At 39.3% G+C, this 23,647-nt stretch overlaps 1 protein-coding gene, 1 non-coding gene and 1 pseudogene across 2 annotated transcripts; 2 read left to right on the top strand and 1 right to left on the bottom strand.

Moving 5' to 3' along the window:
* The first annotated feature begins 3,041 nt into the window (after positions 1-3,041).
* Positions 3,042-5,632, top strand: LOC121261048 (annotated as a pseudogene).
* Positions 5,633-5,824: 192 nt separating this feature from the next.
* Positions 5,825-6,346, bottom strand: LOC121247570 (RING-H2 finger protein ATL52-like). The gene has a single exon (XM_041145937.1). The coding sequence runs from the start codon at positions 6,344-6,346 to the stop codon at positions 5,825-5,827; it is 522 nt and encodes a 173-aa protein (XP_041001871.1).
* Positions 6,347-20,078: 13,732 nt separating this feature from the next.
* On the top strand, positions 20,079-20,217 carry LOC121243434. Its single transcript, XR_005936139.1, has one exon. It is a non-coding gene; the product is annotated as a small nucleolar RNA Z247 (small nucleolar RNA).
* The last annotated feature ends 3,430 nt before the right edge of the window (positions 20,218-23,647 follow it).

The following is a 23,647-nucleotide window of genomic DNA, read 5'->3' as shown; positions in this document are numbered from 1 at the left end:
TAGAATCACTTTTAGATACTCAGGAAATACTCCTCTTCGCACCAAGCTGAAAGGAGTGTTTCGGCTGGATAAGATTGAACTATCGTATGTCAAAATTTAAATTCCTGTACTAGTGGGTTTCTTTATTGAGTTTGTAGTTTTTTGGTATTTTAGTTTATTTGTATATTTTAGTCTTATTGTTTATCTATAATCCCTAAGTGTCAGAAGTAATCACGGTTTTTCTTCGCTATATATGAGGGTTATCAATAAAATTGAGATATTGTCCTATTCTTTAAACAAAAAAAAAAGTATTTTTTACACTTGAAAGTACGAAACTCTCAAGTTCTAACATGAATTTAGAGAAAATTCATTTTCCATCTTTTTATATGGTTGAAATGAGCTAGCATCACCGTCCTGCATCCAAGAATAATGATTGCCCGGATTAATGTAATGAAACTCTATGCATGCCTTTCAACTAGGGGTATGATGATATCTCATACTCATGCTATATATATATATATATATATGCATCTCAACAAATTGAGCTTTCAAGTTCGTACACACTCGCTTTAACTTTGAAATAGAAAAAAGAAAAACAAACAAAGAGAAAGCATGCCATGGGCTTTCAAAAATAAGAGAAAGAGTCGCACTTTTTAGGTAAAACTTGTTAACATACACATAAAATGAGTAGCCTAGCTATAGCTAGCTAGCTTCTTTCCTAGCTAAAAGAAACAAATACTAGTAGCTAGTGGCAATGACCAAATTAAGCATCATGAACAGGGTCCAGGCCAGAAAACAAAGGCTGGCTCAGCTGGCTGCAGCACTTCCATTCCTTGAATTTAACGCATTAGATTTCCTTTTAACTGTGCAATATTATCTCAAGCTTGCCAAATCTGGCTCACAAATCTGCCGAGTGGAGGCTGCTTAGTTAACACAAGTACTGCAGCGTTCAATATCATGGGGGATGGGGCTAGCTATTAAAGCATGCAGGCTAATCTTTGACCACCATAGTTATAGAGAAAGCGATTGCATATGCATGCAGTACTCTGTACTTATATTTTCCTAGCTTTCAGTGACGGGTTTGGTAGAAATCTTTCGTTTCATGTGGCTCCAATTTTAAGCACTTTGTATAATTAACTAGTGTCTAGTGATATTTAGGAAAAAGCCAGGCACCAACTGCTACCAATATCCCAGCGGCCACTTGCTCTCCACCTCGCTTACCACCACAGATCCACAGAGCAGTACATATCAAATATCATGTCTTTTCCGTATCTCTTTGAATCGTAAGCTTCATTAAATTAGTTGACTAGCTGGGGGGAAGTCCCTAGTGGGAAAGGCATATTAATTCCTCCAACCTGAAAACTTGTTCGGTGGGTAGCGAAATTGAATGTGAGCACTCATGAGCAGTGCCCAGTGCCTCCCGGCCACAACGCACGCATCCCTTCAGACGCCTTGTGCCTAACGTGGAAAATTTGGCAACAACTGGTTTTTAACAGTAAAACCCTCGACCTTATGCATGGTTCAGTTTCGTATACGTCAAGGCATTGCATGCAGTCTAACCGGCCGGTGATGAGCAGTAAAAACAGCTTGAAAGTTGGACTCAAAATTAAGGAGTGGTTTGAATTTAGAGATAAGTTGAGATGGTTTATGAATAATAGAATAAAAGTTAAATTATTTATTATATTTTGCGTGAAAATTTAAAAAAGTTATTTTGAGATTTGAAAAAGTTGAATTGTTTATTATATTTTATGTGAGAATTTAAGAAAATTATAATAATAAGATAAAATAAATTAATGTGAATTTTAAATACAAAAGAGGTCGTGAGTAATGCATACGTCGTACTTTTTTTTTAAAAAAAATATATCTATTATTAAAAAATTAATTTTATTATATTTATTAATTTTTTTTAAAAAAAATTTGTGCGGTACGTGTGACTTCTTAAATTAATATACCCATCAGATGATCATCATGCAAGATATGACTGCCACAAACTTAATGACATTGAAATAAAAGCAAAGGATTTGTCCTGGCGATCATAGATGTGACTGATTTGAATTCAGATCATTGCAAGTGCCTAAATTATTCTTAGACCAATTTCTACTAACGACAAAATGGAGATTATGCAGAAATGTGATTCCATGGGGAAAGTTTTGCGGCTTTCAATATCATGGTTCTGTAATATGCGGTGGAGTTGAAAATATGCTGGGCAAGGAATTCGGCAGGATCTTGTGTGTGGCGATCGAAATGACATGATATCTTTCGGCTTTATTCGAAGGTTGTAGACTAATTAATGGTCGGAAAGAATGTTAGGTACAAGTGTGAAATATATAAATTTTTTTATAAAAATGTGGATTTTATCAATAAAAAAAAATTATTTTCACACTTTTTTTTTATGATGACATCCATTTTTTTTATAAAATATTTGTGCAAAATTCGTACATTCGAAACTTGTATATATTATTTTTCAATGGTCGCTGTTTGTACCTTGTGGCTTTTGTTGCAATTGTAGGCTAATTAAGGTCTCATTTATTTTTATAAATGAGATGAGATGAATTGAGATTAAAGTTAAAAGTTAAATAAAATATTATTAAAATATATTTTTTAATATTATTTTAATTTTAAAATTTAAAAAAATTAAATTATTTATTTTATTTTATATAAAAATTTAAAAAATTTATAATAATTATATGAGATGATATGAGTTAAATCGAGAAGATTCGCGAGAACAACTGAGCCTAACTTTAGTTGGAGTAAAAACTTCACCTTGATGGGCTCTAATGGCAATGTGAATTGACAACAGGCGAAGAAAGGGATGCGAACTGACGACGGACAGCTCAGTTCACAAGTGACAACTAAGGTGATGGGCTAAAAGGTAAGCCCATGAATATTGGGCCTGAACCTTTTGGGCGAGCAGGAGTTATTTTATGGTGTTAGCCCAATTCAATCTTAGTAACATTTTGGACTCGTGGACAGTTCGAAAATATTATTCGTTGTCCTGAATTTTATTGGGCCTTAGTTGCATTTCTACGCTACACGGCCTTATTACCCAACTAATGAAATGAACCCCCCCCACACAAGGAGAAAGAAGACGACAGCCGACGACGACGCTGAAGCGAGAGCCGAATAAAGACTCAAGAGAGGGGGATCGGGTACAGTACAACCCCGGCGCATTTTAGCTTGCACCAGCGACATGAGCTTTCTCTTCGGCCACAGAAAAACTCCCGCAGGTACATAGGATCGATCAATTATTATCTCTTACAACATGTTTATTTCATCTCAGTTGAAAATTTCTTGCTTCGGATTGTTCTAAACTTCAGATTTATTGGTGCAATCTTAGTTCTGAATTCGAGAATTAAGGACTTGCTTTACGTTATTTGAATGAAACTGCATAAATCTGGAAACTGGATCCCTAAATTTTGACCAAATGCTGACTTTAATAGTGATTTCAAGCAGTTTATTGTACAGTAGACTAGTCCTGGTAGCATCTAATTTACGATTGCGATTTCAATAGCATTCGGTCCAGCTAGAGTTGTGAAGTAAACCACCAAAAAAAAAATGTTTGATTTTGTGTGCAGAGCTTCTGCGGGAGAATAAGAGGATGCTAGACAAATCCATTAGAGAAATAGAAAGGGAAAGACAAGGTCTACAAGCCCAAGAAAAGAAGCTGATTGTGGAGATAAAGAAGAATGCTAAACAAGGACAGATGGTAAATGGTATCCTGTTTGTTTTCGCAATTTATTTGTTACTTTGTTTATACGTACTGTACGATTTTGATGAAGAAACAACCTGAGCCCAAACTTTAACCCATGAAATTTGGCTGCGTTAAGAGCTTTACATTTGTTATTTCCATGGAACCCATGTGCACCCGATGCCTTATGGGAATGATTTTTTTATGTCCAATCGTGTAATCTGTAAGGAGTGGCAATGATGCTGTTGCTTTTTTGTATTAAGTTTATTCACAATCTCACGGTATAAAAAGACATATGTATGTCGGGACATGATCTTATAGGGTTCTGTGAATAGATTGGGTGGTTGGGATGAGGTCTGTAACTCGGCATCCTGAGATTGATTGTCTTTGTTTCAGGGGGCAGTTAGAGTGATGGCTAAAGATCTTATTAGAACTCGGCATCAGGTTGAAAAGTTTTATAAGCTTAAATCACAACTCCAGGGTGTATCTTTGAGAATCCAGGTATATCTTAAATTTTTACCCTCTTCTTTGTGCATCTTCTGCTTTCCTGTAAAGTTTCTTATCTATGTTCTGACATGATTTCATTTCATATGGGAAGTACATTTTCTAAGTATGTTTGTCGTGCTTGTCTGTGTATAGCACGTGCTTTTCAATGCATCTTTCTCTAACGGAAAATGTTGAGGAAAAGGAATGCTTCAGTTGTTGGATGATTCATATATCTCTTCTATTGTAAAGTCTGCATTACTATATTGTTCCTGCATTTGCATATTTTTGGTTTGATGGATGTATCTATATTGAATAGATACAAAATAAAAAAGCAGCATTGTTTCAGGCATAATATATACTTTGTCATAGCTTTAATTGTATTGTTGAGTTATATCGTATTGTTGAGTTATCTCAAGGATACAAAAAGAAAACTAGCATTTTGGTAGGTGAGCTTGTTTAAAGAATTGATGAATGCCTTTTTTTGTTCCCTTCAACTTGATGGGGAACTAAAATAAATTTGGGGGTTAGGGATTTGTTTTGATGTCTTTGATCTGCTTTATAGTTTCTGGTATATAATCTTCTAATATTGGGGCTAAAATTAGTTATTTTGGCCCTCGCAGTAGGCTATTCTTTATAATGGAGCTTTTGCAATAATGGTAATGTTTTGTTGAGTTTCCTTGCAGACTCTTAAATCAACTCAAGCAATGGGAGAGCCATGAAAGGTGTTACCAAGGCGATGGGTCAGATGAATAGGCAGATGAACCTGCCGTCGTTGCAGAAGATTATGCAAGAGTTTGAGAGGCAGAATGAAAAGATGGAAATGGTGACTGAGGTAATGGGAGATGCCATTGATGATGCTCTGGAAGGGGACGAAGAAGAGCAAGAAACCGATGAGCTTGTGAATCAGGTGCTTGATGAGATTGGAATCAATATCAATTCTGAGGTACATCCATTGCTCTGTATCTTTCTTTCCGTGTGAATCAAAATTTTGGTATTCAAAATGAAGATGAAGGTTTTCCCAGGTTTTATTACGTTTTCAGCCAGGGACTCGAATTAAGTTGATAACAATAATAATGCTTTTTATTTCATTTATCTGCAGCTTTTGAATGCACCCTCAGCTTCTGTCAGTGCACCAGCTGCAACAAACAGGGTAGCCCAAGCAGAGAATGAAGATGGTGGAATAGACAATGATTTACAGGCAAGGTTGGATAATTTAAGAAAGATGTAAATTTGTGAAGATGAGAGAAGCATCACAGTCGAAAGATGATAATAATCAGCTTTTTAATATTTGATTGTGCGTTTAAAGCACATAGTCACGTCATGTTGTTGGCTTTTGAATGTACGCTCAGCCTTTTTCTTCTTCTTTTTTGGTGTAAATATATGTATGGTGCTTGTAATAAATCTTAGGTGTTGAAGTGCCTTGGAAGAATTATTAGTATCTACATTGTTAAGCCTCTGTGAATGGGCATTTTCGGCTTATCAAAGAGTGACATTCTGAACCTCTTCTTACGTTTAATCCATCAGTGCGTGGGAATCACGGGGAATTTTCTTTTTCTCCTAATTTATAGAGGAAAAAAAAAAACAATTGAGTCTTTCAAAATCCTCAACCCAATCTCACCCTTTTCCAAATGAAAATGAGAAGAGATGAAACATGGAGGACTAAATACAGAATTAAGTGCCAATGCTAACTAGGACTTCCCGGGAGGAGTTCTCCTCCGGTTGTTTACTTAGTCTGTCGACGGGAGTGCGGCAGAGTGGGCAGTTGGAGTGAGAAAAGAGCCACATGTCAATACACGGTGCATGGAAGGAGTGCTTGCACCTTGGAAGCTGATGAATATGTTCATCATCTTCAAAGTTAGTCAAGCACAAAGCACTGTCAGTTTTAGAAGTATTTGCAGTCCCTTTCTTGTACTTGAACGTAGAAGCCAAAAAGGGGTTCAGTCTCTTGGAACCAAAGGCTTTTTCCTTGTCATGCCTGCTCGTCGTTGCAGGATGTAGTAAGCGATTGTAAGCACGCCATCTATACAGAGCAAGACCGTAAATTACGAGCGCAACAACTATAGATACCATGGGAATAATTGCGTAGTAGATCGAGTTCATGATTTGTATTGTTGATACCAAGTTGGAAGAGCTGAAAGAACTTGGAGAACTCTTGACATGCAAGGCTAGGCAGTGGTTGAGGTTCACAGCCATAAATACGAGTTCAATGACCCTCGATACGATTACCACAATGCTGTAATTGGGAAAAGATCAGGGTTTGATGCCGGTTCAGACGGAGTTTTGAAAGTGAAGGAGCTTAGGAAATTGCAATATTTTATTCAGGCTAGAAAAGGGTTAACGTCAACAATGATTGTTCCGTGGAAGTCATGTGCTATTTTTTGGTGTTGCTTTATCTAAATTTAGCTAAAAAGAATCTCCAAGCCGCATAGACAAGTTCTAACATGGCAAAACGACATAGGAGCGCGTATTTAGTTGTCTTTTCACTTTTGTCCTTATTGATGTGGTACAACAACATTGTTTTTCCTCGGATAAGAAACTGGGTATTATTCAAACAACTCCCAAGAAAGAGTGGTCCAATTGAATTTGAAGTATTTACTAAGTATCAACAATATTGAAACAAAGAAAAGAAATGTCGAAGGAGAGATGTTTGAAGAAATGCGCAGCACAGGACAAACTTAGTAAACGTTCTCAGTTTCTCATTACTGCCTTGCCTTCATACATAACAACGTACATATTTATAATCTCAATACATAACAGACTCTGGACATTGACCAATCAAATATGGACAACTGTACAAGAATATTTTTCTATTAGAGGTCTATGTTCTAGAAGGAGGTTGCAGACTATTTTTCTGAACATTCTCTGTGATATTGTGCTGTGCTAGAGGAACGTGCTGCATTGCCTTAATATCCTCCCGCGCTTCAAGCGACACAGTGAAAAGTGTGAGGCTTGAACATAACAGATGGAAACGAGCTGAAGAATAAGGCTTCGTTAATATGTTTGCAATCTAATCCCGGCTTGAAATGAAGGAAACTTGTAATGTCTTAGCTGCCACACGCTCACAAACAAAGTGATAATCCAATTCTACATGCTTAGTGCGAGCATGTAAAACTGGATTTACAGATAAATAAGTTGCTCCTAAGTTATCACACCATAAGTTAGGAGACTTAGGTAGAAAAACACAAGAGTTCTTTTAACAAAGATTGTAACCAAATAAGCTCACATGTGGTATTAGCTACTGATTTGTACTATGTTTCTGTTGAAGAACAAGCAATAGTAGTTTGTTTTTTTTAACCCCATGAAATTAAATGATTACCAAAGTATACACAAAAACCCCCAGTGGAGTTGTGATCATTCGGGGACCCAGCCCAGTCAGCATCAGAGTAGGCTGAAAGTTTAAGGGATAAAGAGGAAGAGAAGAAGAGACCAAAATTTGATGTATTTTTCATATACCTAAGAATCCTCTTCACCGCATGCCAGTGATGTAATTTGGGACAGTGCATGTACTGACAGACTTTGTTAACAGCAAAGGAGATGTTAGGCCTGGTAAATGCTAGATATTGCAAGGAGCCTACAACACTCTGATATAACTGAGGGTCCTCAAACGTACAACCATCAAAAGTTGTAAGTTTTACAAGGATGACATTGGGATGGAGACAAGTTTACAATTGTGCATATTGGTGCGATGCAGTAGGTCGGAAACATATCTGGACTGTGAGAGAAAAATACCCGTAGGTGACCTTGTGATCTCAATGCCAAGAAAAAAAATGTAAGAACCCTAAATCTTTAACTGGAAAAAAATGACCTAAGGCAGAAATAAATTATGAAATAAGAGTGGAGATAGATCCTATGACAATGATGTCATCAACATAGACTAAAATATAAATGCAATCAGATGAATTATTAAATATAAACAAAGAAGGGTCTGATCGGGAAGCATGAAAGCCAAGATCCAGTAATTTATCAGTCAATTCAGCAAACCAAGCTCGAGGGCTTGTTTCAAACCATAGATGGACTTCCTTAACTTACAGACATGTGACAGGTAGTCTGGATTGATGAACCCTGGTGGCTGTCTCATGAAGACATCTTCTTCAAGGTCTCCGTGCAGGAAGGCATTTTGGACATCTAACTGATGAAGAGGCCATTTAGAGGTGACTGCAATGGAGATGAAAAGGCGAACTGTGATTGGCTTTATCACCGGACTAAAGGTCTTTGTAAAATCCAGACCTGGTTGTTGATGGAAACCTTTGGCCACAAGTCATGCCTTACGACATTCCAAGGATCCATCAACACGTCTTTTGGTTTTTAAGACCCATTTTGAACCCAGAATATTGATAGAGGGAGAGGAGGGAACCAAGTCCCATGTCTGATTTTACAGTAGAGTTCGAAATTCCTCATTTATGGTAGATTGCCATTCATGATATTTAGAGGCTTCTGCAAATGAGGAATGTTCCTTAGGAATGGATGATTCGAGTGAAGAAGAAGGAGTTGCCATGGTGAGAGAGACGGATGGTTTGATGGGTGGCCACGGTATAGTCCGTCGTTGCGTCTTCGAGGGCAAATGATTTGAGATTTCAAGCGGGTGGTCATAGGATGACAAGATGTGATAGATGGAAGAGATGACGGCAGAGACGGGACTTGAGGTATCTGAGTGGGAGGAAGCTCAGTTGGTGATGGAGGAGAGTTCGAGAGAGTAGTCGAAGGGGCGGCGAGGTTATTTTTGGAGCTAGGGTTTGAAAGAAGGATGGATCTGAAGAAGGGAATGGGCTAGTGGGCCTTAATGTTTCGGACTGGGACAGAGAGGGAGATAAGATTATGGATATGGGTCTTGAGATAGTTTTCGAGTTTGAAGAAAGAGTAGGGCCCGAAAAGGAAGTGGACTGAGAAGCAAAGAGAAAGACAGATGCATTGAAGACCACATCAGGTGAGATGTAGGTCCGGCCCGTTGACAAATGAAGACATAAATATCCCTATGATCTGAACTATAACCCCATGAAAACACACATTTTGGATCGGAGATCTAATTTGTGTTTATTGAATGGCCGTAAATTAGGCCAACAAGCGGAACCAAACACATATAAAAAATGATAATCAGGTGAGTGGCCCATCAATTTTTCATATGGAGATTTATAGTCCAGTATAGGTGTGGGCATGCGATTAATTAAAAAAGTGACAGTCTGAAAAGTTTCAGCCCAATAACGTTGAGGCATGGGAAAGTAAGGATAAACCAGTTTCTACGATATGACAATGACGACGTTCAACACTCTCATTTTATTGATGAGAGTGCAGACACATGATACGATGTGTGATCCCATTATTTTTGAAAATACCATTTAGAGGATGAAATTCGCCACTCCAATCAGTTTGAACCGAGACCACATTTTTTTTAAACGTATTATTAACAAATTTAAGGAGAGTAAAAAGGAGAGTAGAAACATTAGACTTGAGTTGCATGGGAAAAAAACCAAATAAACTTGGAAAAGTCATCTATGATAGATAAGTAATAACGACATGAATTATAAGATAAAGTTGGGGCGGACCCCATACATCCAAAAAAAAGGTAATTCAAAAGGCCCACTGGACTGAGAAAGAGACGTGGGATGGGGCAAGGCATGAGCCTTGGCTTCATTACAAGCAGAGCACTGAAGGAGCCCTCTTTGAGATGTAAGGGCAGCTGAAAACGACTAAGGATAAAAAAAGGTGGTCCGAGAAGAAGGGTGACCAAGCCTTTGATGCCAGTTCTGAACAGATGTTCTGATATCGATGCAGGCTTGAGGAGAGGAAGAGAATGCAGAAGTGGAGAGAGTGGTGGTGTGACGCCCCCAATCCCCCTTATATAAATACACAGGGATCGAGACGCCAGGATGGTGACAACACGGTCACACATCCCAACGAAGTGCCAGTGTGTGTACATGCGACAGTGTTCAAATAAAATAACGCAGCGGATAGTCAACTAAGTACCAGAATTTATTTACAATCAAACATCAGTAAAGATTTAAATAGCAGTTATACAGTCATCCATAAAATAATTTACAATAGTTTTGAATGTACAAACGAGTGATCCCAGATCACTCCTCAGGCGGAGCCGTCTCCTCAGGCTCGCCCTCCTCGTCCTCATCTGCATCAAAATCTGCGATACCACAAAATGGTCTCGCAGGTAAGTATAACCCAAACAACAACGTAATATAAAATGCATTAAACGCAACTAACATGCATGCACATGAAAACATGCATTTTTTCCACAAAACATCATTTTTCCGAAAATGATAAATTTCCAACACACACCAAAATCTCATTTTGGTCCAAATTATCCGTAAAACATTTTCCCAGAAAATGATTTACCCAAAAATCAACTCGCACTATTTTTTCAGAAAATAGTGCATTAATCCCAAATGCACTATGCATTATTTCCATATGCACCATGGTCTCCCCTATGGACCATCCGCACGTCCTGGCTTCGCAGCGGTGCTCAGTTCCGCGCCCAGCGCGTACGTGGCCAAGCACTCACACTACGCAACGAGCGATGCCCAGTTCCGCGCCCAGCGCGTACGTGGCCAGACATCCTCTAGTCCCCACCAGCAGAAGGACCACGGAGTCGGCACGAGACCATCTCGTCCGATCCCATTGTCGCCCGGCGACAATCCAGGGGACGTTACTCAGTATATTCCGCTCCCGAGTAACCAGAGGAGCTCCACCGAGTTAATGCCCCATCTCGGCTTGGGGTCGTGATACACACGCACCAAAAATATTAACAGATAAAATCATAGCTTTTCAAAGCACATGAACATGAATGCAATACACGAAAACCCAGTTTTCTTTTACAAACATGATCATGCATGAAATAATGAAATGCACATGTACCAACACAATGTCCAAACCAACAGATACCAATCCAATCAAATCCAACCAAACAACTCCAATCACAAATCCATCCGACCCCGAACTCCTCGGACTCAGTCCGGCATGCCAAAGACACAGTGAAATGGGTTAGTGCAAAAATACATTTAAATTACGAAAGTTCTTTGGAGAAATACTTACAGTGCAATATAATAATTTTTCGAGGATCGCGAAGTTGAAAAAGGCGACGTTTGAGCAACACCACAGTGTAAAATACACTGTGGCCGTGGGTCACAATTACCAACTTTTCAACGAGGACAAACGAAGACCCAAGATTGATAGGGTAGGGCCTAGGGAGGTCGGTGAAGCTAGTGGTGGTGGTGGTTTGCCGTGGGTGGCGGCGCAAGGGGTGGTTTTAGGCCAAAAAAGTGCAAATCGGAGATGGACTTGGTGGGGCTTCACCGGTGACGGATCGGAGCTGGGGTTGGGTCCAATGGGTTGCCAAGAGGCCGGGGATGAAGTGGTAGGAAGATGGTGGCCGGAGGTGGCGCGACGGCGGCGCTGGAACGAAAGTGACGCCGCGGCTTGAATGGGCTCGTGGTGGCTAACGGCGGCGCGAATGGAGCTGGAAACGGAGGTGTGGCGTCGCCGGTGGCTGGGGAAGCTGGGAGCCGGGCGGTGTCGACCACCACAGGCGCACGGCGACGGGCTGGGGGAGAGATGAATGCACGGCGAGAGAGAGAGTGAGAGGGAGCTGGGTCCGCGCGCGGGGAGGGGAAATAAGGAGGAAAAAAAGAAGAAAAAAAAAGAAAAGAAAGAAAAGAAAAGAAAAGGAAAAGAAAAATAGAGGGAAAAGAAATGAGGTCCAATCCTCATAACTTGGGTCACAAAAATGATCCAACGGAAACGATTTCAAAACCTTAAGTTAAATAAAATAATTTAAACGTAATGGTAAAGTCAAATTGAAATAATTAAATCCCACGGTAATTAATTAAATATGAAAAACAATTTAAATGCACAACAATAAATAAATATTAAGAAAGCACATAAAAATTAATTTCCACCAATTAAAATCATAGAAATAAACTCATTAAAAATCCAACCAATTTTAAAATACGAGAATAAAATTTAAATAAATAAAAATAATCCTTTAGTAAAAATACACTAAAATGCGGGGTGTTACATCCTCCCCCCCTTAAATAAAATTTCGTCCTCGAAATTGGCAAGGTCAACATTAAGACTAAGACAGGAATAAGATTCAACTAAGAGCAGACTATGAACATACCGCCAAAATAGTCCGGCAAGGCCACTCTATAAGCAACAAGCGCAACCTTCTCTACGATCTGAAAATGGCCAACATATCTTGGACATCAACAATCGCCCAAATTGAGTTCTTCCCACTAGGAGTCCTCGGCAACCCTACCACAAAATCCATAGAAATATCATCCCACTTCCACTCTGGAATAGGGAGAGGTTGAAGTCTACCTTGATGCTCAACCTTAACTAGACGGCACGTGGTACATTTCTCAATGAACATGGCAATATCCAATATACTCGTTTTAGTCCCCCAATGACCATCACGACCAGTATTCCTAGAGTGACTGCTATCCAAAAATCTCATTTCCTCGAGAACCTTAATACAACATCCAATAAATTCCAATGATCAAAAGCCCTTACAATAATATGTGCCAACTGCAATCAACTCCTATGCTCCAACTTCTAAACCTTTATTGAATTCTACCATTGGAAACCTAATAGCCACTTCCAATGTTAACCATCAATAACAAATTGCACAACCAAATGATTAATCTCCAATTACAAATATCTTCTCAAAATTCAAGTCACCATTAATTCTTCAAATTAGCACAATTTGAACTCCTGACTACAACAAAAATACCACGCTCCTGCTGCGCACTCTGATATTCGCCACATGCATAAAACTTACGTCCTCATGAAACTAACACCAAGAGTACAAGGTGGCTCCATTCCTACTAACCAAAAACCCTTATCACAATTTGGTAGAAAAATACTCTCTCCCAAAACCACGAGTTATAACTCAAATTCCTCAATTAACTTCTGCTGCCTTGATCAAAATCAAATTCTATAAAATACAACCATGATCAAAGACAGAAACCCAATATCAAACAACCTCAGCATCCCAAATTGAAAATAAACAACCTCAACCCAAAATACACTCATCTCCTCTAAGATAAGAAACATCCTTTAAAAGACTCAATTCCAACCTAGCGAATCAAAAAGAGTGCCTAGAGACTTCTACCTAACAACCTAAACCCGAAAGCTCACCATCTACATTCTAAACATCATCTAATCTAACGGTGACTAAACTCACAGCGAACCACCATTGACTTCACCAAAACATTAACAAAACCTCCTTGGTAACTCGCCCACCTATTTCTACTCCAATAAACTAGTATTAACACAACTAGTTCCTTCAATAGCACATCACTATTAAACCTCAGGGCAAACCATACTGATCAAATCTTCAATCTACCAAAAGCCATTGCAAAACACCCAAGGATCCTAATGCTTTATTAACTCACATACTTGATCATATCATTCATCGCTAACGTCTAAACTTCAACTTCCAAGATCTTATCATATACCGTACGTGACATCCCATCAATCTCTCTTCAAGTTAAATAACAATGTCCTTCATTCAACCAACTAGATGCTCAAACTCCAAAAGAAAGTATAACCTTAAAATTTAAATCCCTAGGTAACCTCAAGTCACAATTAATTCCTGAAGATAATCACAATAACTATTCCCAACCATGATTCATTGAGTAACCCACTTCAATTGCACACTTCGATCAACTCCCCAAAAACTCCAAGCCAAAGTCTCTTGAATTACTACTATTGTGTCGACTCCTCTTTCACACCTACCAAAACCACTTCTTTCAAACCAAAATGAGACTAGGACCTATACTCTCCGAAATCCATAACCACTCACCACTACTATACATCAATCTTACGCACCCTTAGCCAAAACCAATAATCCTCCAAACGTGCAGGTGGTCATCATTACCATTTCCATCACTAAACCTATATCCTCGAAATCAATAAGAATCATTTCTTTAATCGTCACCATCTATTATCCTTAAAATTGATATGGATTAAATCCTCAACCTGACACTGTAACCTCAAGCTAAAATCAATTATTAACTGAACTAGATCAACATCCTCCATCTCCAAGGAAATTCTCCCCTAAAAATTCTCATATCAATAACTCAACTCAGATCAATCCTATTTTAATTCAGCCATTCAACTCTGCAATTCTAAAACCTTAACCCAGATATAAATCATTTCCTGAAATCCTCAAGATCGATGAACTCAAATCTAAAACATTCGCCTTATAAAACTTGTAAATTCTAAAACCCCAAATATTATCAATTTGCTTATCGAGGTTGGCAAAATCAAAAACTCCTAGTCTAAGTAATCTCTTAATTGCTTGTTGAACCTACCAGCTTAAATCCCATTAACTTATTTTCAAAAAACTATGGGCCACAAACCTTAGATGAACTTCTCATAAATCTAACATTGACATTCGTTGAACTTACAACCTCCTACCCCAAAGACTCATTACCTAAATTCTACGGAACCTAAATCCTCAATTATCTTAAGCAATTAAAAAACTATTCCCCTCCTTAGCAGCAACTTGAGTACCTAATCCAAAGAGTTCACCCAGACCCTGATGTTCAAGCCTTGATATTAAAACAACCAATCACCAAGAGTTCAGGCCTACTATACCAATGTTTAAGCCTAACAATGGCCTTCTCAGTCGTACCATCTTCCTGTCATAACATAACCCTTAACCCGCCTTTCAATTTCGAACAAAACAAAATAAAATAAAATTTCATAAATAAAATAACATACGACAAAATGCATAAAATCAATGAAGTAGTTCACCATAAAATAAAACAATTAAATTAAAATGACATACAAATACATAAATAAATAACAAAATTATTATACAATAAAATAAATAAACACCAAAATTATTATACATTAAAATAAATAAACAACAGAATTATTATACAATAAAATAAATAAAGCCGATAAAACCATACTCAACCAAAGGTAAACACTAATTAAAGCAATAAAATCAAATAAATCAAATAACATCAATTAACATAAAATAAAATAGCAATAAACTCATAATATAAAATAAATAACTTAACTTACACCACTTAAACAAAAATTTTATTATTTTAAAATAATAATAAAAATAATTTTCTGGTACTATCCTAAGGGACATGTGGTTTTACCCAGAGCCGAACTGCTCTGATACCACCTGTGACGCCCCCAATCCCCCTTATATAAATACACAGGGATCGAGACGCCAGGATGGTGACAACACGGTCACACATTCCAACGAAGTGCCAGTGTGTGTACATGCGACAGTGTTCAAATAAAATAACGCAGCGGATAGTCAACTAAGTACCAGAATTTATTTACAATCAAACATCAGTAAAGATTTAAATAGCAGTTATACAGTCATCCATAAAATAATTTACAATAGTTTTGAATGTACAAACGAGTGATCCCAGATCACTCCTCAGGCGGAGCCGTCTCCTCAGGCTCGCCCTCCTCGTCCTCATCTGCATCAAAATCTGCGATACCACAAAATGGTCTCGCAGGTAAGTATAACCCAAACAACAACGTAATATAAAATGCATTAAACGCAACTAACATGCATGCACATGAAAACATGCATTTTTTCCACAAAACATCATTTTTCCGAAAATGATAAATTTTCAACACACACCAAAATCTCATTTTGGTCCAAATTATCCGTAAAACATTTTCCCAGAAAATGATTTACCCAAAAATCAACTCGCACTATTTTCCCAGAAAATAGTGCATTAATCCCAAATGCACCATGCATTATTTCCATATGCACCATGGTCTCCCCTATGGACCATCCGCACGTCCTGGCTTCGCAACGGTGCTCAGTTCCGCGCCCAGCGCGTACGTGGCCAAGCACTCACACTACGCAACGAGCGATGCCCAGTTCCGCGCCCAGCGCGTACGTGGCCAGACATCCTCTAGTCCCCGCCAGCAGAAGGACCACGGAGTCGGCACGAGACCATCTCGTCCGATCCCATTGTCGCCCGGCGACAATCCAGGGGACGTTACTCAATATATTCCGCTCCCGAGTAACCAGAGGAGCTCCACCGAGTTAATGCCCCATCTCGGCTTGGGGTCGTGATACACACGCACCAAAAATATTAACAGATAAAATCATAACTTTTCAAAGCACATGAACATGAATGCAATACACGAAAACCCAGTTTTCTTTTACAAACATGATCATGCATGAAATAATGAAATGCACATGTACCAACACAATGTCCAAACCAACAGATACCAATCCAATCAAATCCAACCAAACAACTTCAATCACAAATCCATCCGACCCCCGAACTCCTCGGACTCAGTCCGGCATGCCAAAGACACAGTGAAATGGGTTAGTGCAAAAATACATTTAAATTACGAAAGTTCTTTGGAGAAATACTTACAGTGCAATATAATAATTTTCTGAGGATCGCGAAGTTGAAAAAGGCGACGTTTGAGCAACACCACAGTGTAAAATACACTGTGGCCGTGGGTCACAATTACCAACTTTTCAACGAGGACAAACGAAGACCCAAGATTGATAGGGTAGGGCCTAGGGAGGTCGGTGAAGCTAGTGGTGGTGGTGGTTTGCCGTGGGTGGCGGCGCAAGGGGTGGTTTTAGGCCAAAAAAGTGCAAATCGGAGATGGACTTGGTGGGGCTTCACCGGTGACGGATCGGAGCTGGGGTTGGGTCCAATGGGTTGCCAAGAGGCCGGGGATGAAGTGGTAGGAAGATGGTGGCCGGAGGTGGCGCGACGGCGGCGCTGGAACGAAAGTGACGCCGCGACTTGAATGGGCTCGTGGTGGCTAACGGCGGCGCGAATGGAGCTGGAAATGGAGGTGTGGCGTCGCCGGTGGCTGGGGAAGCTGGGGAGCCGGGCGGTGTCGACCACCGCCGGCGCACGGCGGCGGGCTGGGGAGAGATGAATGCACGGCGAGAGAGAGAGTGAGAGGGAGCTGGGTCCGCGCGCGGGGAGGGGAAATAAGGAGGAAAAAAAGAAGAAAAAAAAAAAGAAAAGAAAGAAAAGAAAAGAAAAGGAAAAGAAAAATAGAGGGAAAAGAAATGAGGTCCAATCCTCATAACTTGGGTCACAAAAATGATCCAACGGAAACGATTTCAAAACCTTAAGTTAAATAAAATAATTTAAACGTAATGGTAAAGTCAAATTGAAATAATTAAATCCCACGGTAATTAATTAAATATGAAAAACAATTTAAATGCACAACAATAAATAAATATTAAGAAAGCACATAAAAATTAATTTCCACCAATTAAAATCATAGAAATAAACTCATTAAAAATCCAACCAATTTTAAAATACGAGAATAAAATTTAAATAAATAAAAATAATCCTTTAGTAAAAATACACTAAAATGCGGGGTGTTACAGGTGGTGGATGACAAGACGTAGAGACCATCCTTAACGGGGCCCTGCAGAAGAACCTCCTGGGAACGCAGATCCTTCACAAAAAAAAAATGAGAGTGAAATTCAAAAAACACACCATTATCAATACAGAACTGACGGACAGAAAGGAGATTTTTAAAAATTAAGGGAACATGTAAAAGTTTGTGTAGGAGAAATTTGCCCAAATGGGAGTGGATTTGAGTCGAGTCAATGTGTTGAATCGACAGAGATGACCCATCTCCAATGCTGACAGAGTCGGATCCCTAGTATGAAACTGAATCTAGATTCAAGGATTACAAGTCGGGTGTGAAGTGATGAGTTGCAATAGTATCTGGGAACCAACTGGGGGTGGAGCTTGATTTTGTGGAAGAGCTGTGTAGTTGACAGAAAAGGAGGATGGAGGAGGAGCTTGGTATGACTGGTTGAAGTGGTGATAACAGGTAATGGCTGTGTGTCCTGACTTGTGACACACTTGACATACCGGGCGAGAGTCAGATCGAGTAGTAAATGAGTTACCAGAGGAGGGACCCCCGCGATGGCTATGGATTCCAGATCGACCCCCTCCTCGACCCTTTTGTCCACCTCGAGCATTAGAACCACGACCCCTAAAAGGAGAACCAAGCAGTGATGGAGTGTGAACTGTGTTATGAGCAGCAAGAGGAGATCCTGAAAACAGAGACTGAGTTTGGTGAGCAAGGCGCTATTCATGGTTTAAAAGGAAGCTGTATATCTGGTTGGGGGAAAGTGGTTCAGGTCTGGTGGTGAGAAAGGTGACAAGGAACTCATAATCAGTCCCAAGTCCCGCAAGAAGATAAACTGAAAATTTTGATCAGATAGAGTATGGCCTGCGACACTGAGGGAGGAAGAGAGAGCTTCAGCTTTGTTATAGTATTCGGAAACCGATTCTAACCCTTTTTTCAAAGTTGCAAGTTGGTACTGAGTGTGAACTACATGGGCGGAAGATTGTGCTTGGAAAATATTTTATAAAGTCATCCATATTTCATGTGAGGTATGACAGCCTAATACTTGAGTAAGAACAGAGTCTGATAAAGAGGAATTAATGGCATAGATAATTAATTGGTCTTGAAGCACCCATTTGGTATGTGCTGGGTTGGGAGAACCATCAAGAAAGGCTGTGGGGAAGGGAATGGTGACATCTACGTGACCATAAAGTCGATGACCTTTGAGGAACGACACTATTTGTGCTTTCCAGAGAATGAAGTCATGAATATTGAGTTTAATAGTGACTAGATGGGCGGCAGTGTTGATGATGGAGGGAGTTGCGAAAGGGGTGGAATTTTTTCCTGAGGACTCCATGGATATGATGTAGAGACGACGGTTTTAGGCTCTAGATACCATATTGAAACAAAGAAAAGAAATGTTGAAGGAGAGATGTTTGAAGAAATGCGCAGCACAGGACAAACTCAATAAATGTTCTCAGTTTCTCATTACTGCCTTGCCTTCATACATAATAGTGTACATATTTATAATCTCATTACATAACATATTCTGGACATTGACCAATCAAATATGGATAGTTGTACAAGAATATTTTTCTGTTAGAGGTCTATGTTCTAGAAGGAGGCTGCAGACTATTTTTCTTAACATTCTCTGTGATGTTGTGCTGTGCCAGAGGAACGTGCTGCATTGCCTTAATAAACAACAACAACAAACCACATCACAAGTAAGCTAAGGTCTGTCCTTATTGGAACACATCATCAACGAGAAATCAATTCAAAGTCAGCTACACAATCAGATAAAGATAAAGTTCAACAACCATGTGAAGATAATACCCAGCAACAGTTAGATGGAGATAAAACAAATCAAGGCAGCAAGAGATAACGTCTTATCTCATTTGAATATTTAAAAAGTCTGTATAAATCTTATCATATAAATAACAGATTATGTACAAGTTTACTCTATAAATAGAAGTCCAACATCCACCAAATTGAGTGAGACAATTACACTGAAACCAGTTTGCAATATTTTTCTTATATGCTACCAGAGCTACTCGACATTTGTCCACAGATCCTAATGGCCTCCCCTTCCTCAACCACATCTTCTTCCTCTCCCAACACTCAACCCTCTTCCCTTACCAATCTTTAGCATCTTCTCACACTCAAGTTCACACGTGAAAACTATCTCCTATGGAGAGCTCAAGTTGTCCCCTACTTCAAAGGGCAACAACTTTTTAGTTATTTTGATGGGAGTATTTCCTGCCCACCACCTCTTACCACCATTATTTCTTGAACTAGTCAAACCGATGTTATATCCAATCCTGCCTATAGTCACTAGTGCTAGCAAGATCAAATCATCCTATCTGCTCTTATATCTTCCCTTTCTGAAACTGTTCTCACCCAAGTAATTGGCAAAGAAACCTCCCGTGATGTCTGGCTCCAACTTGAAACACAATATTTTGTCACCTCTCGTGCTCGTATCACTCGTATCTGCATCCAACTTGCCTCCCTTAAAAAGGCAAATCTCTTTATTGCGAACTATTTTCAGCAAATTAAAAATCTTGCTAATATTCTTGCTGCCTGTGGTGAACCACTAAGTGATGATCACATCACCTCCTATATTCTCGTTGGTCTAGGCCTTGAATATGATTCCATCATTACCTCTATCTCAACTCGAGTAGAACCTATGTCTCTTGATGTTGTCTATGGTCATCTCCTTACACATGAACTCTGACTTGCTCATCAACAAAGTTCTTTAGACCTCAGCAATGCAACTCCACCAATGGAGCTCCTCGTTCCATCTGTCAAGTATGCTGAAAAGTGGGCCATGCTGCTGCCAAATGCTACAATCGATATGATCCCTCATACCAAGGATCCTCCACTTCAGATGCTCTTGCTCAAGCCTACACTGCCTTGCATTCCACACATTCTAATCCCACTTGGTATCCCTACACAGGGGCAACCAACCACTTCACTCCAGAATTCAACAATCTCTCACTCTAGTCAAAGTAGTACCCTGGCACAAATTAGATGCAAGTCGGCAATAGTTAGCCCCACCATCTCCATCCAAGCATCCCACCACTGTTTTTCCTTTAGCTTTTGGTGCTTTGCCTCTTCCGCCTGCCAATCATCTCTCATGGCGCTTTAGAAGTGGTTTGGACTGGCTCGCTTGGGTGGCAATGCGATAAGGTTGGGCTTTCGTGGTGGAGAAGACGTTTAGCTAGCGGACAGCTGCTTGGTGTTTCACGATGCACATGGTCAAGTTTTGGAGGTAGTTGTCATGCATGGAGATGACCTCAATGGCTGGTTCCCTCTATGAGGTGGTCTTGGTTTCGTCGACTTGGATATATTATAGAGTTGACATACGGTGGTGTTACTAGTGATGGACGACCATGCAAGGTGGAGCTTCACAGTGTGGGAGAGAATGGTTAGGGTGTATTAAGACTTAGTGCTTTATATTTTGCACACGTCTATAGAAAGTTCGTTACATTATTTCTATTAATGTATTAGCCAATTAGAGTTAAGTAAGGATATGTATATAAAGCAACTTTGTACACATTCTGAAAACAATCTTCTTATGAATGAAATACATCTTTCTAGAAATTAGAGGTCTCAACATTCTTGATAGTGCTTTGCTTCAGATTCTTAAAACAGAGGCGTTTGTGGTTTGCAGTGGCTGTTTGTGGAGGTCGATTTCGTGGTGCACTTCGGCTGGGTCACAGTGGAGGGGAGCCTACAGCTACAATGGCTTCATGGCTTAGGGAGGTGGTCCTATGGTTGTTAACACAATGACTGAACTTGGGAGGAGCTGAGGAGGTGTCGCACTATAGTTTCACATCATATGATGATTTCGACATGGGCTAGAGTGAAACAAATGGTGGCATACGGAGGAGTTGATGGCTGAAAAATTGGTTGCACTTGTGGTTGGTCTTCATGGTTTGTTGTTGCATTTTAGGTCTCCATGAAATGTACGGCAACATGAGGGCTGCTATATGGCATGTTTTGTTGTTGTTGGTGGTGGCATCGTAGCTTTATGGTGGCGTCAATTAGATTGAGCAAGTAGTGAATCGCGGCTTGCAACCAAGAGAGGAGTTGAGAAAGCTTGCACACAGGGCCAGCTGAATGGTAACGCCGTTTAGGCCATTGCCTAAGGCTCCACCTTATGTAAAGCCTCTAAAAATAAAAGTGAGGTATATTTTAATTTTTTTTAAAAATAAAAACTATTTCATTAAATAAATTTTTAAATCATTTTTATATTTTTTAATGTGTGCAAACCCTATAATACTAAATTCAATATTTAATGCAATAAATTATTTATATTTTTAAATAACTTTTTAAAGATCTTGATAAATTGAAGTATAAAATTTACATTGAGGCCTCATTTTAAATTGTTGTAGTAAATATAAATTCAAAAAAAATTATTTAAAGACTTAATAAAATCTTATTTTATTGAAAATTTTAATAATATTTCCTGTAATAATTTATATTTTATTGTATTATAATTACGAATGACTCATATAAATTTTACCCAAGGCTTCAATTTATAATATTTAGCCGGTCCGACTTGCACAACGAGAGGAAATCAACGCTGGTGGTTTTCTTTTCTTTTTGGTGGCTCACATGATCTTGATGTTGTGGGTTGCTATATTGGTGGCTGGTGGTGTGCTTATGGTGCAGCAATGGCTGTGGGAAACGTGAGGGAGAGAGAGAAGTCATGAGAGAGAAAAGAGATGGTGAATAGAGAGATAGTGTTAGGGACCCCGGTCTTGTCCCTAACACTAAGGTCCACTAGCTTACCTTGGTAAAGATGATGACTGAGTGATCTTGCTATCTTGCTTGGCTTTCACCAAAGGAATGGTGTTTGAGTAAGGGAATGATGAAGATGATGCACTTGGGTAGGTTAAGTGTTTAGGCTAAGGCAAATCAATGTGGGTGGCTAGACTTGTTTTTGAGTGAGGTGCCAAGATGATGGAGGCTAGGGTTGAATGGAAGAGATGAGGTTAGGGTTTGTTCTTGGAGAGTGGTGCCAAGTTGAAGGAGTGGTAGTGTTCTAAGAGTTGATTAGGGTTGTTTGATGCAATGGGATGGCTTGGGGGTTGCCCTTGATGTTTAGGCCACTTGGAGGGTGATTAGGGCTGGTAAGGTGAAGTGTAACTAGGGTTTTGTGAGGTGGCTAGGGTGGATTTCGAGATTTAGAAGAGTTGGCTTAGGGTTGGAGTTTAAGATGATGCTAGGGTTTGAGAATGGGATGGAAGAGTGAGGCTAGGGTTTGGTGGCTAAGATGGGTGGATTGAGATTGACTTGGTCTTAGGAAGATTGACTAGATTTGATTAGTTTAGGAGTAGATATGGGAAGTTTGTAAGATGGAAGGAATCTTTGAGTGAAGAGGAGAATTTGAATTTGAATTAAGATGACAAGTCAATAGTTGACTTAGAGAGATTGTAAGAAGAGTGATTTAAGGAATTGAAGAGGATTTGCAATTCCTTAAATTAAGGGATCTGAATTGAGATTTGAATTTGAATTGGAGTTTGAATTTGAATTTGAATTGGGGGGAGTCAAGACTCCTAAACGGAATGAGTTTCCTTATGGAATTTTGAGGTGGACGACTAGGGCTTATGTGGATGATGGATGATTTAAGGATGGCCGAATTTGGTAAGTGGATGGTATGGCTAGGGTTTTATAGATGGGTGACTTTGGTGTGGTTGGATTTGGAAAGTGGAATGGGCGGCTAGGGCAAACTCAAATAAGGCAAGTGATTGCCGAAATTTGAATTTGAATTATCAAGGATCGTGTGTTTCGACTAGGGCATAGTTTGATGAGGCAAACCAATTATGGACAGTGACAAACTTATGGAAAGGATGACAAACAATATGGTAGTCGAGTATGTGGTATGGAATGGATGAACACCAAGAACAAATGAAGAACACGATGAACAAGTGATAAATAATCAAGAACAGAGTGAACAAAAGATAGCCAATTCAACTATGATTCACGAATTGCACATAGATGAAATAAACCTCTTTATTGATGAACTAAAAATAACAAAGAGAACAACAACTTGGATTCACGAATTGCACCAAGTTGCAATAACAAGATAGATTGAACCACACCTATTCACAAATTGTAAGGTGTGATTCTCTTTTAAGGGATTCACGTATT

This window comes from Juglans microcarpa x Juglans regia, chromosome 1D (genome assembly GCF_004785595.1).
Source record: "Juglans microcarpa x Juglans regia isolate MS1-56 chromosome 1D, Jm3101_v1.0, whole genome shotgun sequence".
NCBI classification, from domain to species: domain Eukaryota; kingdom Viridiplantae; phylum Streptophyta; class Magnoliopsida; order Fagales; family Juglandaceae; genus Juglans; species Juglans microcarpa x Juglans regia.
This window is presented reverse-complemented; position numbering and strand designations above follow the sequence as displayed.